General features: G+C 40.0%; 1 protein-coding gene across 2 annotated transcripts in view; it reads left to right on the top strand.

The window, feature by feature from the left end:
- CNTNAP5 (contactin associated protein family member 5) overlaps window positions 1-16,002 on the top strand; it is an 865,075-nt gene that overhangs the window by 701,474 nt on the left and 147,599 nt on the right. For both annotated transcript variants that reach the window (XM_021075830.2, XM_084999089.1), the window contains one exon: window positions 8,686-8,842. In XM_021075830.2, the coding sequence (XP_020931489.2) occupies window positions 8,686-8,842 (157 nt within the window). The remainder of the gene's footprint in view (window positions 1-8,685; window positions 8,843-16,002) is intronic.

The following is a 16,002-nucleotide window of genomic DNA, read 5'->3' as shown; positions in this document are numbered from 1 at the left end:
ATTCTGATTTGAATTAAAGATAATGTCTAACATTTTTTCTCATCTACGACATTATGAGGGTCTGAACAGCAGGGTTTATATTTGTTTTGTAGTTTTACACTCTCACCAGACAAGTGTCTTGTCCATTGTAGATGTTTTATATCATTGTGTTAAATACACAAGTGAACTGGTATGTGAAGACCTATGTTAAAGTATCTCATTCTGTGCCACATTTGTAGAGAGCACTTAGTCAAAGGCTTGATTCAGTGTCCTTCTCTGGCCTGTCACTAAAATGACAAAAAATGCTGGATGCCTTCAATGATGGGATAACGTGCCAAAGATGAATATGCCTACATGAAGACTAAAGGCAGCATAATCCTATACACTCCTGAAACAAGCTTTATTCGGTGTCATTTATAGGAAAGCCTTCTGTGCTGATGTTTCTTTTTCTTGGCCTTTAGTCATTTGTTTAGTCAGCAGATAAGTATTTAATTCTCAGCACAAACCAGGAAGGTTCTACATGCTGGGGATAATCCTGAAAGAACTTAAAAAGCATCCCTCATCAGAATGAAAGAAGGGCTTTTGTTATTGCTAAACAAACAAACAACAAGAAATAAACACAAGGAAGATTTCAGAGAGTCCTAGACACACCTAAGAGATTACTGGAGTGCCTTTGGCATACTGTAAATAAGGTCAGTGGAGTAGAGGTGAGATTTAATTTCAGAATCCAAGGCCACAACAATTAGCTACTGTGAAAACCAGGAGAAGATGGATTTGGGCAGAGATAGCAAACCTAATGGAGCAGGGGGGCAGGGATACTGGGGCACAGCTGGCGCAGCTGGAGTGTGGAGGGAAATAAGGCTGGGAGGGCAGGAAGCAGATTTCAGGGTCTTTGGGGCCACGGGAAGGTGTTTGGGTTTTATTCTTGTAATAAGCTAATACCAGAGGATTTTTTTAAATTGAAGTTTATTGGACATACAATGTTGTGTTAGGTATACAGCAAAGTGATCCGTATACATATATATCAGTTCTTTTTCAGATTCTTTTGCCTTATAGATTATTGTAAAATATTGAGAATAGTTTCTTGTGCTATATAGTAGGTCCTTGTTGTTTATCTATTTATATGTTACAGTGTGTATGTTAATCCCAAACTCCTAATTTATCCCTCCCCCCCTTTCCCCTTTGGTAACCATAAACAGCATGGAGGTTCATTAAAAAAAATTAAAATAATGTTACCGTGTGATCCTCCAGTCCCACTCCTAGGCCTATATCTGGACACAACTCTAATTTGAAAAGATATATGCACGCCAGTGTTCATTGCAGCACTATTCAAAGTAGCCAAGACATGGAAACAACCTAAATATCCACTGACAGAGAAATGGATAAGGAAGATAGACTCTATGTACACCATGGAATATTGCTCAGCCATAAAAAAGAATGAAATAATACCATTTGCAGCATCATGAATGGACCTAGAGATTATCGAACTATGTGAAATAAGTCAGACAGAGAAAGACAAATACATGATATCACATATACAGAATCTAAAAAAAATGTTGCAAATGAACTTATTTACAAAACAGAAGCAGACCCAGACATGGAATACAAGGATTTTAATCATAGAGATAAATCACCTGATAATAGGCTCTGAAAGTTCCTGTTTCCTGCCAGAAGAATAACTTTTAGAGGCTGGAACACCAGTAGATGGCAGGGTTTTTACTTTTGAGTCTCTTGTAATCACCTGCAGGAGATGGATCACTGTGACTTTAGTTCTTGTCTGTCACTGACCATCCCACTTAACACTTACCAGATGTGTCTTCTGTCTCCTGTCTTTGTTTCCTCGTCTGGAAAGTGAGATAAAAGCATTTACCCACAGTGTTGTTGTGGACATTGATGGAACTATAATATAAAAAGTGCCAGTAACTGCCTGGAATATTTTAAATGCTCAGTCAATGCTGGATTTTTTTTGGGGGGGGATTACTAGTATAAACAGACACATGAGCCTTAATACACAGATTTATTGCAGTTCTCTATTCCTCTGGTTGTGTGTAGATATTAGGTGTTAAACTATTTTGAATTTGTTTCTCATTCATTAATTATTTACTATATTAATCGATAAAGGTTAAGCCGTATTGTTGCTAGTAAATAAGCTCCACCCTGAGTCTCAGGCTTAACACAGTGGAGGTTCCTTTCCTCTCATATTGCAATTTGATGTGGTTACAGAATTGCCCTCCCTTCTTGTCACCCAATACCTGGGAACTTCAGCTTTCAAGTTTGTCATAGCAGAGAAATCATATAATAAATTAGAGATCTTAACTCCCATGCTATAATGTTCATGTATTATTATCCATTCCCACAAAGTCATAATACTCCTCATTTTCTCTAGCAGGTTGTTTTTACCTGCAAGGTTCATATTATCTCTGTATATTTTTAGCACACAAAAAAGTCAAAAGAGGGGGTTTCCTTGTGGCTCAGTGGGTTAAGGATCCACCATTGTCACTGCAGAAGCTCAGGTCACAGCTGTGGCTCAGGTTCGATCCATGTCCGGGAACTTCCACATGGCCCAAAAATTAAGTCAAAAGGTCTGTGAGTCTTTGAGAAGTTGGGTGTTCCAGGTATGAGAGCTGTAGCGACCCAGACCCTTGAGTCTAGGTTTACCTTCAGTGGGCACATGACTTTGAATAAGCCATTAAACTTTTCTAGGATCATTCAAGAAACTATATGTTCAAATGCAAAGTGTTATTATTTTCTCCCACAAAAATTAAAACAGTTCAAATGGAATCATTAGGTGAATGGTTTTGTCCGCCTCTTTGACTCACCATGGAGGATCCCAGTGGACCATTCCAGAGAGGTTTGTCCAATACAGATTTGAGTGACCACATCAAAGGGACTTCTACCATTTGTTTTGAGAGGAGGTATCATTAGTCTTTTCTGCACCCCTCCATTTTGGGGCTCGCTTCAGTTATATAGGCAGGGAAAAGAAAATGTTGAACAACATTATAAAAATGTTAATTCCTAATGTCACTGACTAGCTTTTAATCACACCATTAGACATATGTTCTGATTTAATGATCCTGACCCACCAGCAGTAAGGCCAAGATTGACTTTGATGAATCTCTACCATTATTTTGTGATATGGATGAGGTTGTTTTTCTTTTTGACTCAAAATTTCCCAAGAAAGTATATCCTGTTTAGAAAGAAAGAGTATTTAAAATACTTCCTTTGGTTTCCAGAATCTTCTTTCCTAAAATCCATGTTTTGACAATTTGTGTTTTCATCCTACAATGAAACATTTTGGTGCTATCATCCATAATTGTTTGTCCTTAAGACTTTTTTTTTGGCTCTTTCCTCTCTCTCTCTCTCTCTCTTTTCTTTTTTCTTTTTTTTTGGCCCTGCCCATGGCATGTGGAAGTTTCTAGGCCAGGGATCGAACCAACACCACAGCAGCAATGGTGCCCAATCCTTTAAACACATGGCACAATTTACTGAAGTCCTCTCCCAACACCAAGCCTCTAGTCAAACATCAATATTTCCCCCAAATTAAATGATTTCCATGAAATATTTTTCAGGAATCTTTGACAAAATTCTTAGTTTCTTCTTCTAGGCTTTCCTAGCATTTTATTAACTGCTGTATTTGGACCCTCATCTCATTCTGATTTGCATTTCTTATAACTCTTACAGGACCTTCCTCCCTAAATACTATGTACTCCTTTGGGGCAGTAACCATCTGTTAAAATTTATGTAACAGGGATACCTCTCCATGACCTTTAAACAGCATGGAATTAAGAAATAATTGGAATGATTACATATATAAACATAATACATATACACTGATAATTTCATTTCACTTAATTACATTGTTTTATTAATCATATATCTGCATATGTTTTATATATATATAAAACTTTACATAAAGTTACTTATATACCTTTAATTTTGTTTTATATAGAAACCAAAATAATGTTTAAAGATTAAGATAAAATGCTGAGCTTGAAATTCCAAATTATACCAACAACATATAGAGAAAATGTACCGATTTCTTTACATACATGGACATGGAAAATATCAGAAGGTATGGTTTCACTCTTAGCATTGTGAAATAAAGAAATATTAAATCAAAAAAATCTTGTTTTATAAATCATATATATATGTTTTATGGCCACACCTGCAGCATATGGAAATTTCCAGGCCAGAGATCTAATCCGAACTATAGCTGAGACCTACACCACAGCTGTGGCAATGCCCAATTCTTAAGCAACTGCACCACAGCAGGAACTTCTATATAAATATAAGGTTAAATTTTGCACCACCTTGTGGATGGAGGCTGTGACCAGCCAGGGGGATAGTTTCTCCAAAGTTCAATGCAGAATTACTAAAGGAATACATGAGTGGGAAGCATTGAGCCAAAAAAGGATGAGCCAGGACCATGACTATAAGAAAAACCACTCTCTAAATCACAGGAAGATCCAAGCACCATGTTTGAAGGAGGCAAAGGTGGCGTGAGAGTTAGGAGTCCACTGCCAGTAATTGGAACCGAGTTGGGACAATCTCAGAGTGAACCCAGACTGGGATTAAGTAAGAAATACATGGATGGGACGAGGGGTTCTTTCTGAGCAGCTAAGATGTCTGCTACAACTGCTTTATATTTATGGGATGGAGATAAATAACTAGTTGGGCCAAAACAGAAATGATGCTTCTCTTTATTTTCCTTATCCAACCATGTCTCTTTACTTGTTTCTATCTCAGTTGCAGTGGGAAGAAGGACTATCCTTCACCACTGTGTTTACTTCCTTATTCTCCCTCCAGATTGTTTTATGTGGTGATATTTGATCTGTACTTTATCATTGATTGTCATGATAATGCTATAGGGCCAGTTGCCAAAGCTTAGTGGCAGGCATCTCCAGTACTTGTTCTCAGGCTCACAGGTCTGAGCTCAGAAGGACAGGCTTCCACGTTCTGAGGCCGCCTGGAGAGGCTGTGACCATCTGGAGCGTGTCCTCTGGTCATGTCAGAGATACTTCCAGGAGCAGTGGAAGCACACAAGCCTCTTGAGGTCTGGACTCTGAGCTGACACATGGGCATTTCTGTCCATATTCCAAGGAGCAAAGCAAGTAACAAGAGCAAGACATCAAGGGGGCAGTGTATTTCCTTCTCCCATGATCCCACAACAACATAGGCGGTAGATCTAATTTCTCCAGTGGCCAGAATTCGCAGCAAGGATGCTTATCCTCTTTCTGACTGCATCATTAGAGTCAGGAATGAAGGCAAATCTGTCACCTTGTTTGAACCTTTTTGATTCTCAGTTTCCTCACCTGTTATGTGCCAGTTTGTTCTTCACAGGAGAAAAAACACAAAGATGGGCTGTCTTAGAGGAAAATTAAGTGATAATCTTCCTGTTTTCAAATATGTGTCTGTGTTCCTTCTATATTCTCTATCTTCCCCTTCCTTTCTTCTTAATCCTTGATATTCAACCAGTTGAAACAACTTTCAACTTTTATACTAATTGCCAGATGTCAAGAAGGGACCCCAAGCCTCCTTGGTCCAAGGCACTGATACAGTCTAAATAGAACTAAGTCTTGGGCTGCTAATGGCACTTCAGAGGATGAAGGCACCAAATAAGAATTGATAAAACTACTGGAAGGGAACATGTGCGCCTGAGGGCACACAAATCGGTTGTCTAAAATTGAGACCACTAGTAATAACATTGTTAATATGGTCATAACTTTGGTTTAGCTCATAAACAAAAATAATCTATGATGACATTGAAATTTGCTTTGTGATCTGGGTTCTGAATTCTGGAGGAAGGGCCTAGGCAGTGCTGGGGGAGGGGGTAGAGGAGAGATTTCTTCCCATTTCTTGGACCTAGAGTCAACATTGGCAAACTTAATCAATGCACAAAGTTTTACCCTTGTGTTGCCTAAACTCACACACAGGGAATACCCACCTAAGCTTGCCCCGGTTCCAAAAGTGCATTATGCTCTACATAAACCCACCAGCCCTCTAGGCCACCTAAAAGTAGCTCATCTGAGCTAGAGATTAGAAAGAAAGCAATTCATTCGAACTCATATCCACTGATTTATAGCTACTTGGGACTAGGTAAAATGGATATATACCACTTAGAATTATTCTTTAAAAAGAAGACACTAGTGAAGATATATCTGTAACTGGAATTCTAAATTAGAAGATAATAGAGGGACTTGAAACCTTTTAGCAAGTGAAGAGTGTGATTTGGGGTGAGCACAGACCCTCAGGCTGTTGGCCCCATACCTGGCTCTCCCAAAGGATCTCTGCTTCTCATGTACCTTTTTTCTCTTCTCATTACTTACTGCTTTTTGGAAGCTCCAGATCCTAGTTCTCTTCCAACTTGACTCCATGACTTCCATAAAGACATGAGCGATGAAAGCAATTCAAAGAAGTTGTTGCTCTTTGTATATAGGAATACTTTGTAAATTGTATGGTTGGACATGAGGAGTTACATGTAACATTAGATCTTGACAAGGCAGAGCTCCAAGGTAGTATCACCCTGAAATGTTACGATTCTACTCTGAAATGAAAAATCATGGAAATGGCTCTCAATAACTATCTCCTTCATTGCAAAACACACACAGGAGTTCCCGTCCTGGCTTAGCGGTAATGAATTGAACTAGTATCCATGAGGACCTGGGTTTGATCCCTGGCCTCACTCAGTGGGTTAAGGATCCAATGTTGCTGTGAGCTGTGATGCTGGTTGCAGACCCGTTTTGGATCCAGTGTTGCTGTGGCTGTGGTGTATGTCAGCAGCTGTAGCACCAATTCAACCCCTGGCCTGGGAACTTCCATTTGCCGTGGATGCTGTCCTAAAAAGACAAAAACAAACAAAACAAAAAAACCACATTAAATGTCTGTTGTATGCCAAACAAACCAACCAGCAGTTTCCAAATAGCCCCAGGCCTTACCCTTTCAGCCTAATGATGTACACCTCCATCTCCATTGTTTTGGGCATATTATCATCTTTTGGATAACAATTTTTATCTTCCAAAACATTCCCACTCATAAAGGAAAACTTCAACAGATGTTACTAAATTAAACTTTATAAAGAAAAATAAAAATCAACAAGGACAAGTCTGAAAAATGGTTTTCTGTTAACTTCATAAACCTGAAATTAGAGGTCACATAATAGCTTTGTGTGGGTTAATAGGTATGATGTTCAGAAGTATTTCTTTGGCCTGAAGTATTGACCTTTATAATACTTTGTTCATCCAAATCTTTGAACTTGAAATGCATGGTTTCTCTTTCAAAAAAATTCAGGAGTTTTCATTGTGGCTCAGCAGGTTAAGAACCCAGCTAGTGTCCATGATGATATGAGTTCGATCCCTGTCCTCGATCATTGCGTCAAGGATCTGGTATTGCCACAAGTTTTGGCATAGGTCACAGATGTGGCTCGGATCCTACCTTGCTGTGGCTGTGGTGTAGGCTGGCAGCTGCAGGTCCATTTTGACCCCTAACCTGGGAACCTCCATATGCTACAGGTGCAGCCCTAAAAAGAAAAACAAATTCAAAAGCTGTGGTAATCCTGGGGCTGACCTTTGTCAGGACAGAAATCAATGGGCAGAAAGACAGGGCTTGTCCTCTGGGCCAACACTGCCCCTGCAGCTGAGTGTCCACACTCAGAAACTAAGAGCTGGGCTCAGGATTATCTAGCCTTCCTGTTACTATTTTCTCTTTGGTAGTTGTAAAAGGAAGTAAATTTTTGAATCTATAGATTTAGTTGTGTTGGCATGAAACCTAACCCAGTTTACTCAATTGTGATCCCTGCCTAATGTTAGCATTTGAGCTTGGGATTCTGTTTCTAAACATTATGATTAATCCATATTCTACTCTAGAGATAATTTTCATGAAAGTGTTATTTATATGAGCATAGGTATATAGACAGTGCTCTGTGTGTGTTATCTCTCTCTTTACATATATAGATATGGTATATATATTTATATATGATATAGATATGATATTTATATATCTAGAGAGAGAGAAGGAAGGAAAGACAGAAAGGAAGGAAGGAGGAAAGAAAGAAGGAAGGAGGAGTTCCCGTCGTGGCCCAGTAGTTAACAAATCCGACTAGGAACCATGAGGTTGCAGGTTCAATCCCTGGCCTTGTTCAGTGGGTTAAGGATCCAGCATTGCCTTGAGCTGTGGTGTAGGTTGCAGACGCGGCTCAGACCCCACATTGCTGTAGGCCTGCGGCTACATCTCTGATTAGACCCCTAGCCTGGGGACCTCCATATGTTGCAGGAAGTGGCCCTAGAAAAGGCAAAAAGACAAAAAAAAAAAAAAAAAAGGAAAGAAAGAGGAGGAAAGGAGTCCCCTGGTGGCTCAGGAGGTTAAGGATCTAGCATTGTCACTGCTGTGGCTCAGGTTGCTGCTGTGGCATGGGTTTGTTTGATCCCTGGCCAGGGAACTTCTACATGCTATAGGTGCAGCCAAAACAAAAGGAAAAAGGAAGAAAGAGGAAGAAAGAACAGAAGAGAAGGGAGGGAGTGAGGGAGGGCCGATAGATAGATAGATAGATAGATAGATAGATAGATAGATAGATAGATAGATAGATAGATAGATAGATACACGGTATACCTACAATTGTCATGAGGTTCTCCCCACAGCATCTGAGACTCCCTCTGTGCTGCATCAGGCTTGCCCCACTCTGACCTCTGAGGAATCTTGTCTGTCTTCCAGATGGAGCCCCGCTGACCTGGTGGATCGGGCGATCCAACGAGAGGCACCCATACTGGGGTGGCGCCCCTCCTGGAGTCCAGCAGTGTGATTGTGGCCTGGATGAGAGCTGCCTGGACATCCGGCACTTTTGCAACTGTGATGCTGACCAGGAGGAATGGTAATGGGATGCATGGTCTCTCTCAGTTGTGAAGGAGGCACGCCTAGTGATGCATGCTTCCCCTAAAATCAAAACCCGAGGATGAGAAATTCAACAGGAACTCCTTAATGATGGTGATTGGGTTTAACCTTGACAATCGCCCGTTCTAGAGCTTTCAGCGTTGTTATTTAAGTCTGTCGCATACTGTCTGATGCCACATCCTCACCGCCTTCCGTTCTGAACATTCTGTTTTCAGGCAAAGAGTGAAATGTCATATTGAGTTTTGTGATTCAGTCAGCGTTTCTGCAATGTGTGGGGTATAGTCTTTGGGAGAAAGTGTGAGCGATGGGTGTGGAACCATAGACAGCTTCCTTATTCTTCTGTCCCACTAATGACCAGTCACCAGCCTGTTATCACCAATGAAAATACAGCACAGAAAACTTATGTTTGTTGAACCTCTACTTAATGCTAACAATAACCTTTTTTTGTGTTTGTGTATCTGTGTCTTCACTTCTTTTTTTTCAATTTTTTATTGAACTATAGTTAATTTACAATGTTCCTTCAATTTCTTTTGCACAGCAAAGTGACACAGTCATATATACATAAATAAATATATTATTATTATTATTTTTTAATCTTATATCACGTTCTAACCCAAGAGATTGGACATAGTTCCCTGTGTTGTATAGGAGGACCTCATTGCTTAATTTTTTTGTATTTTTTCTTGAAGCGTAGTTGGTTTACAATGCTGTATTAGTTTCAGGTGTACAGCAAGGTGATTCATGTATACAAGCATATATATCTGCTCTTTTCCCTTATAGATTATTACAAGATATTAAGTACCTTTCCCTGTGCTGTACAGTAGGACTTTATTGCCTAACAGATACAGTGTGTATCTGTTAACCCCAACTCTTATTAATTTCTCCCTACTCCCAACCTTTCCCCTTTTAGCAACCAGAAGTTTGACAGCAAAAACAAACCTATTTATTAGTTCTTTAAAATTTTCTCGCTTTGGCATCTGCAGGTTGAGCACTGTAGACCACAGAGAAGTTAACTGCTTTTCTCAGGGTCACACATATCTTTTAAGAGGCAGATCCAGAATTTGAATTCAGGTATAGCTGAGGTCAAAGTCCTTCCCCCTCTCCCACCTCTAAGTTACTTTTGCAGATAAAGTTAGGTTTTAGTTTGGGTTTTCATGTCCATGGCATCTACTTTTCTTTTGCCCTCCAGGTCAATGGCTTGTTTTTTCACTGTATTGACTATGACAACAGGCACGGAACATTTCCAAACCCACGTGTGTTTTGACTGACTTTCAGATGCCCTTTGGCTTTGACCTTGTAATTGTGTTTGCTTTATCAACTGCTGCTCAAGTATAGTCAGAAATTCCTGTGTCAAGCTGCTTTCAACCTGGTAGAAATTTCTTTTAAGTACTTTTCTGTCATTGTTTAAATTTATAATAGCGGGGACCATTTCAAATGAAATTTTAGGTCAATTGAAACCTCAGTTCAGTGAGGAACAGCCCAAATGCCTGGTTCCATCAGCTTCTTGTGGATGGACCATGGCTTTAGAATCTTCACACAGGAAAATCAGATGAAGGCAACCAGACTTCTCCATTCTCAGATCCTCACTCTATCCCTCAGTTATTTCGATCCCACCATCAAGAGGCCTGCACATCAAAAATAACTCGTGTTCTATTTGGAGACTGGACCTCTTTAACATGATAACCCCAAGACCTACTCTGCATACAGTAGAAGTTGATGGCAGTTAGCTGAATAGATGAATTTGAAGATCTCTGAGAAGGAGGGATGATACCCAGATGGTACCTCTGAGCTGGAGAGATGTGTGTTGGGAAGGTTAGATGCTTGTGTGGCTAGGAAAACATTCCGAAATCCTTTGCAATCCGCAGCTTAGAATCACTCACTTTATTTTGATGCTTTAATTTCCCTTCACTGTGCTGACCTTAGAAGTATATAGATTTATAGACTTTCATGCCAACACCTTCATTTAATTATGTATCATCAGTGATGTGAGTCTGGAAGGTAGAATATAAAGAGTGACTGAGGAGTTCCTGCTATGGGACAGTGGGTTAGGAATCTGATGGCAACTGCTCAGGTCTCTGCAGAGGTGCAGATTTGGACCCCAGCTTGGCTCAGTGGGTTCAGGGAGCAGCATGGGTCATATTGGCAGCTTGGATTTGATCCCTGGCCTGGGAACTTCCACATGCCACAGGTGCGGCCCTAAAATTAAAACAACAAAAAAAGAGGGTATGGGTAGGGTAAGCATTTCTCCTAAGGACTTTCATTTCTCATCCATTTTGGCTGAATTCTTGACCTTTGCTCACAGTTGCATTTCCTTTGTTGCAACCTTTTGCATACTGAACACCACCTCAGTGCCTTCCCTCCCCAGGGAGCAAATGACCAGGGCCAGCTGGAGTTCCTGGACACTGAGAGGAAATGCTGGAGAATGACCTCATGTCACTTAAAAGTAGACATTTAGTGCACTCTCTTCTCCAGGACTTTTTACCAATCATCCCTTCTGCCCCATTTCCAGCCTCTCCCTTCATGGACCTTTGAGCCCCACAGGTGGACTTAACTTCATCGTCTAGGTTGTGCACAGAGGACCTTTTCCTCAACTCTAGAGCCATCATACCCCCATCCCAGCTCACTGTCTATTTCATAACCTTTCCTTTTGTTTTAGAGCCAGAGAAAAAGCCTCATCATGTGCTGCTTCCTGTGGCAGCAGCCTTGATTTCAACATCAATGTTTAATTTTAGGTGTAGGTTTTGTTCAACAACCAACCTACCAAGAGTCAAGAGAGGTGGTCTAAACTTCCCTTTTAAAGATGCTTACTTTTCCCATGGGCATCCTAGCATCACATATACAGAGAGAGATCTATCTGTCTGTCTATCTATATATCTATCTACTTATCTATCTATCTAAAATACAGGAAATAATATATAAATACTAAGACCATTTCAGTAGGGGACATTGTTATAGGTCAATATATTTTTTTTTTTTTTTGTATTTTAAGGGCCATACCCATAGTATGTGGAAGTTCCCAGGCCAGGAGTCCAACTGGGGCTGAAGCTGCCAGCCTACACTACAGCCACAACAATGCCAGATCTGAGCCTCATCTGGCAACCTACACCACAGCTAATGGCAATGCCAGATCCTTAACCCACTAAGCAAGGCTAGGTATTGAATCTGCATGCTCATGGATACTAGTTGTTACTAGCGTTTGTTACAACTGAGCCACAATGGGAACCCCTCAAATATGTTTTTTGATTGATTTACCAATCCAGGTGCGATCAGGAAATTCCTTCTGTCATTCACCTGAGGGAGCAGATTCTGGTTGAACTCTTCCAGATTTCATTGTCTCAGGACAAGTCATAACCTGTCATAAAAGATTCTGGAGAAGAATTTGCTATAGAAGCAACTGTGGTATTTAACCCTAGAGCACATGTCTATTGAGGGCCTACTCTGTGCAGTCAGGCAAGTGGTTGTGCAGAGCCAGTCAAAGGCATTATAATCCCTGCCATTGGGGAACTCAGTGGACAGTGGAAAAGGCAAGGCTAGTTATTTAGCAGTAAACGCATCTGTGTGATGAATTTGGTTAGAGACAGAGGCGCAGCCATGTCAGACCTGGTGTGATTTCAAGCAAAAGTGTAGTCAAGTTTTGAAGGACAAGAAGAAGTTCGCTAAAACTATTGTAGTATAGTTAGAAGTGCCATGTGTCCAGGCAGGGAAATGTGAAATACTATAAAAATCACTGGTATTGCCACTGTAGTGAAGTAGGTTAAGAATTTGATGGCAGTGGCTTGGGTCACTGCAGAGGTGCAGGTTTGATCCCCAGTCCTGAAAAGTGAGTTGAAGGATCCAGCATTACGGCAGCTGAAGCGTAGTTTGCAGATGCGGCTCAGATCCAACCCCTGGCCTGGGAATGTCCATTTAATTAATTAAAAATCACTGCCTCCCCCAAACACAAGTAGAGACCAGAACCAGAGACAGTGCAGACAAGTGCTAGCTGTGTGGGAAGTGGAAAAGCAGCCATTCTGGTATCAGAATGTAGAGGATGATGGAGAGGGATGAAAAGGATGGTTGGGTGGTGAAGTGAGGAGGCAAGGTGATGGTCCAAAGTATCTCATCCTGATGGCCTGGGGCCAGACGAACAGTCTTCTCATCCAAACATCCAGGTAGTCAGGGCAAAGCTCACTTTCTTGATAGCAAAACATCCCTTTCATGTATTCCTAAGCAGGTGCAGATATAGGTGAATTTTTTAGTAACTCTGTTCTTGCCTCTTGCTATTATTGCACCCTTGTATAAAGGAAATAGCACAGAATAAGAAGAGAAAATGTTATAAAGTTTAAGTTCTGGTCATGAGCTCATCCAAAAAGGGAACCCATTGTTAATTTTTTTTAAAAAAAAGCATGATATTGAGGGGATTTTTTTTTTCTCAGCGTGTGGAATCCTGGAGCTTCCAACCACTCTTTAGCCCTTGGTTCGACTTCTCTGCTGCAGAGAAATTATTTAATACATGCTACTTGAAGCCAGGAGTAAATGATGACTGAGTGACTTCCTCTGTAGGTGAGGCCATGGTCATCCTAGGCTGAACTGATATGTACTTCATTGTTTGGTGTTACCCATCTTCTATTATCTAACCAGAGATTCCTACCCAAAGTTTAACCTCAACTTTTTGCTGCAGAGTGATTTTCCCTTGGCTATAAAAGTGTCATTACATATGATCACACTGCTCCAAAAGTTATCTTTTTATACATTTGCACTGAACTGTTGTTCTCTTTGTAAACTCATGCCCAGTCTAGTCCCAGGACTTCACAAGGACCCTGCACTCTTTTCCCACGAAGTTTAATGAGAGTTGCCTTTAGGAGGATGATGCTGCTTGCATCCAAGGCTCTAGGGTTTTGCTATTTCCTCACCATCTATTCTTTATCTCTCAGACCTCCTTTTATTTCCTCAAAACCTTCACCTCTGAGACTCCCACACTCAGAGCAGTGAGGGGCCTCATACTTGTTAATGTCCTAAGATGGGACAGACATTCTGAATCCTGAAAGAAAAGAGATGTTCTGTCTCTTTAAAAAATTTTTATTATAGTTGATATACAGTGTTGTGCCAATTTCTGTTGTTCAGCAAAGTGACCCAGTCATACATGTATAGACATTCTTTTTCTCACACTGTCTTCCATCATGGTCTATTTCTTATTTAAGAAAAATGATATCGTACAATCTATACTGGTGGAAATGTTTTATTCATGAATCTGTTGATGAGATATTCTATGCAGAGATTATGAAGGGTTTATCTGGGTTTTTATTCATTCAGTCCTTGAATTCCACTTGCATCTGGCAGTATACTCAGGGCTGGTGTTGGAAAGAGTATGCTCATCACATAGTAGGTGCTTCATATTAACTTCTGAGTAAGTAAATGAATGAGATTATTGCCTTTCTCCCCACTCCCTTCCTGCACAAATAAGACTTCCACTTACTAGTTATGTTCTGCTGTTTTAGGCATTAAATGTTCACTTAAAGTGTGTGTGTATTGTGTGTATGTGGGGCCACTTGATACTGGCTTGTTTACACTAACAATCCCATGACTGGGTTTCAGATTGTTTTGTTTCAGAACGTTTTGTGGTATATCTGATAGGAGATAATAAAAGGCCATCACACACTCAAGAGAAAAAGGAACACAGAAAGGCGAAAACACACCTTATACCCAGGGGTTGACAATTTTAAGCTAATATATCACACCATCATCTTACAGAATTCTAGATGCCGTAAAATAGTTAATACTTTGCCAAGGGCAGCATTAAGGCATGGTTTCAGTATTGGGTTTTTCATTCAATAATGCCACCATCCTAGAAGGTATAGGGAAAATATCTAATAAGCAGTTTAAGACCTGTTGGTTCTATGAAATAAAAAATAATTATAAAATACCCTTTTTATGGTTATGGGAAATAAAGATGCAAAACAGAGGTTTCCATTGCCTCAGGTGTCTGTCAAGCTGTACAAAGATATTATCTCTAAATTGTCTGTAGAGTCGCACTACTTCAGTAATTGCAAAACAGGATCAGAACTAGATAAAATTCATAGTCAATATCAAGATTAAAAGTTTGCATTTATATATAGTATATTTGAGGCAACATTTTGATTTGGGCAATTACTGTATACCAAAATGTTTTAATTCTACTTAGGGCTGCAATGAGATTTCGGCTTCTATTTGAACGTGCTGACTCATTACTAAGTGTTTGGCTTTATTTACCTAGCAGCCACTCAGACTCAGATTCAAATTAGATGAGCTGCTTATCTTTCCCTCTGCTCTTTAAGTTCGCTTACAGCTGTCAGTTCTGACTCACCCAATTTAGGTATCTATATTTAACAATGCACAGGAGAATAATTTTTCCTGATTTTTAAAAATCTAGGAGTTTTTAATTATAAGACAAATATCTTCTATTATATCCTCATTATAAAAGTCAAATACTATAGAAACATTAAATAAAAAAGAAGCTCCTCCCTCATCATCACTTGGGACCCTCTTGCAGGCAAGATGTAAAATTTTACTCCTGAAGATAATAATGGGGCAGGACCCCTACATATAAATATATTCCTGTGCATATACCATATTTATTAATATGAAAATGCATTCATTTTTGCTAAATATGAGATTGTATTAAACATATTCTATTCCAACTTGCTTTTTTATGTAAAATAGATCTTGGAGAGCTTTGACTTAATATCATTAAGTAAGCATAAAAATAAATTCATTCTGTCCATTTTAATGGCTGCAAAGTGTAGTTGTATCTTAACTTATGGTCTATCATAAAATGCTGAACATTTTATTTGTAAATGATATACTACTAGAAAAAGTGCGAACTTTTCTTTTTCACTTTTAGAATTATTAGATTTTTAGCTTAGAATTGTTAAGCCATCCACTTTTCTATTTTTTTTTTTGTCTTTTTTTTTTTTTTGCTATTTCCTGGGCCGCCCCCGCGGCACATGGAGGTTCCCAGGCTAGGGGTCGAGTCAGAGCCGTAGCCACTGGCCTACACCAGGGGTCGAGTCAGAGCCGTAGCCACCGGCCTACACCAGAGCCACAGCAATGCGGGATCCGAGCCGCGTCTGCAACCCACACCACAGCTCACGGCAACGCCGGATCGTCAACCCACTGAGCAAG

This window comes from Sus scrofa, chromosome 15, assembly GCF_054392235.1.
Source record: "Sus scrofa isolate SSC_HxYL_T2T_F1_AM1 chromosome 15, Sscrofa_HxYL_maternal_Yorkshire_Landrace_v2.0, whole genome shotgun sequence".
In the NCBI taxonomy this organism is placed as follows: domain Eukaryota; kingdom Metazoa; phylum Chordata; class Mammalia; order Artiodactyla; family Suidae; genus Sus; species Sus scrofa.
Note: the sequence above shows the minus strand (reverse complement) of the source record. Positions and strands in the feature narration are given on the sequence as shown.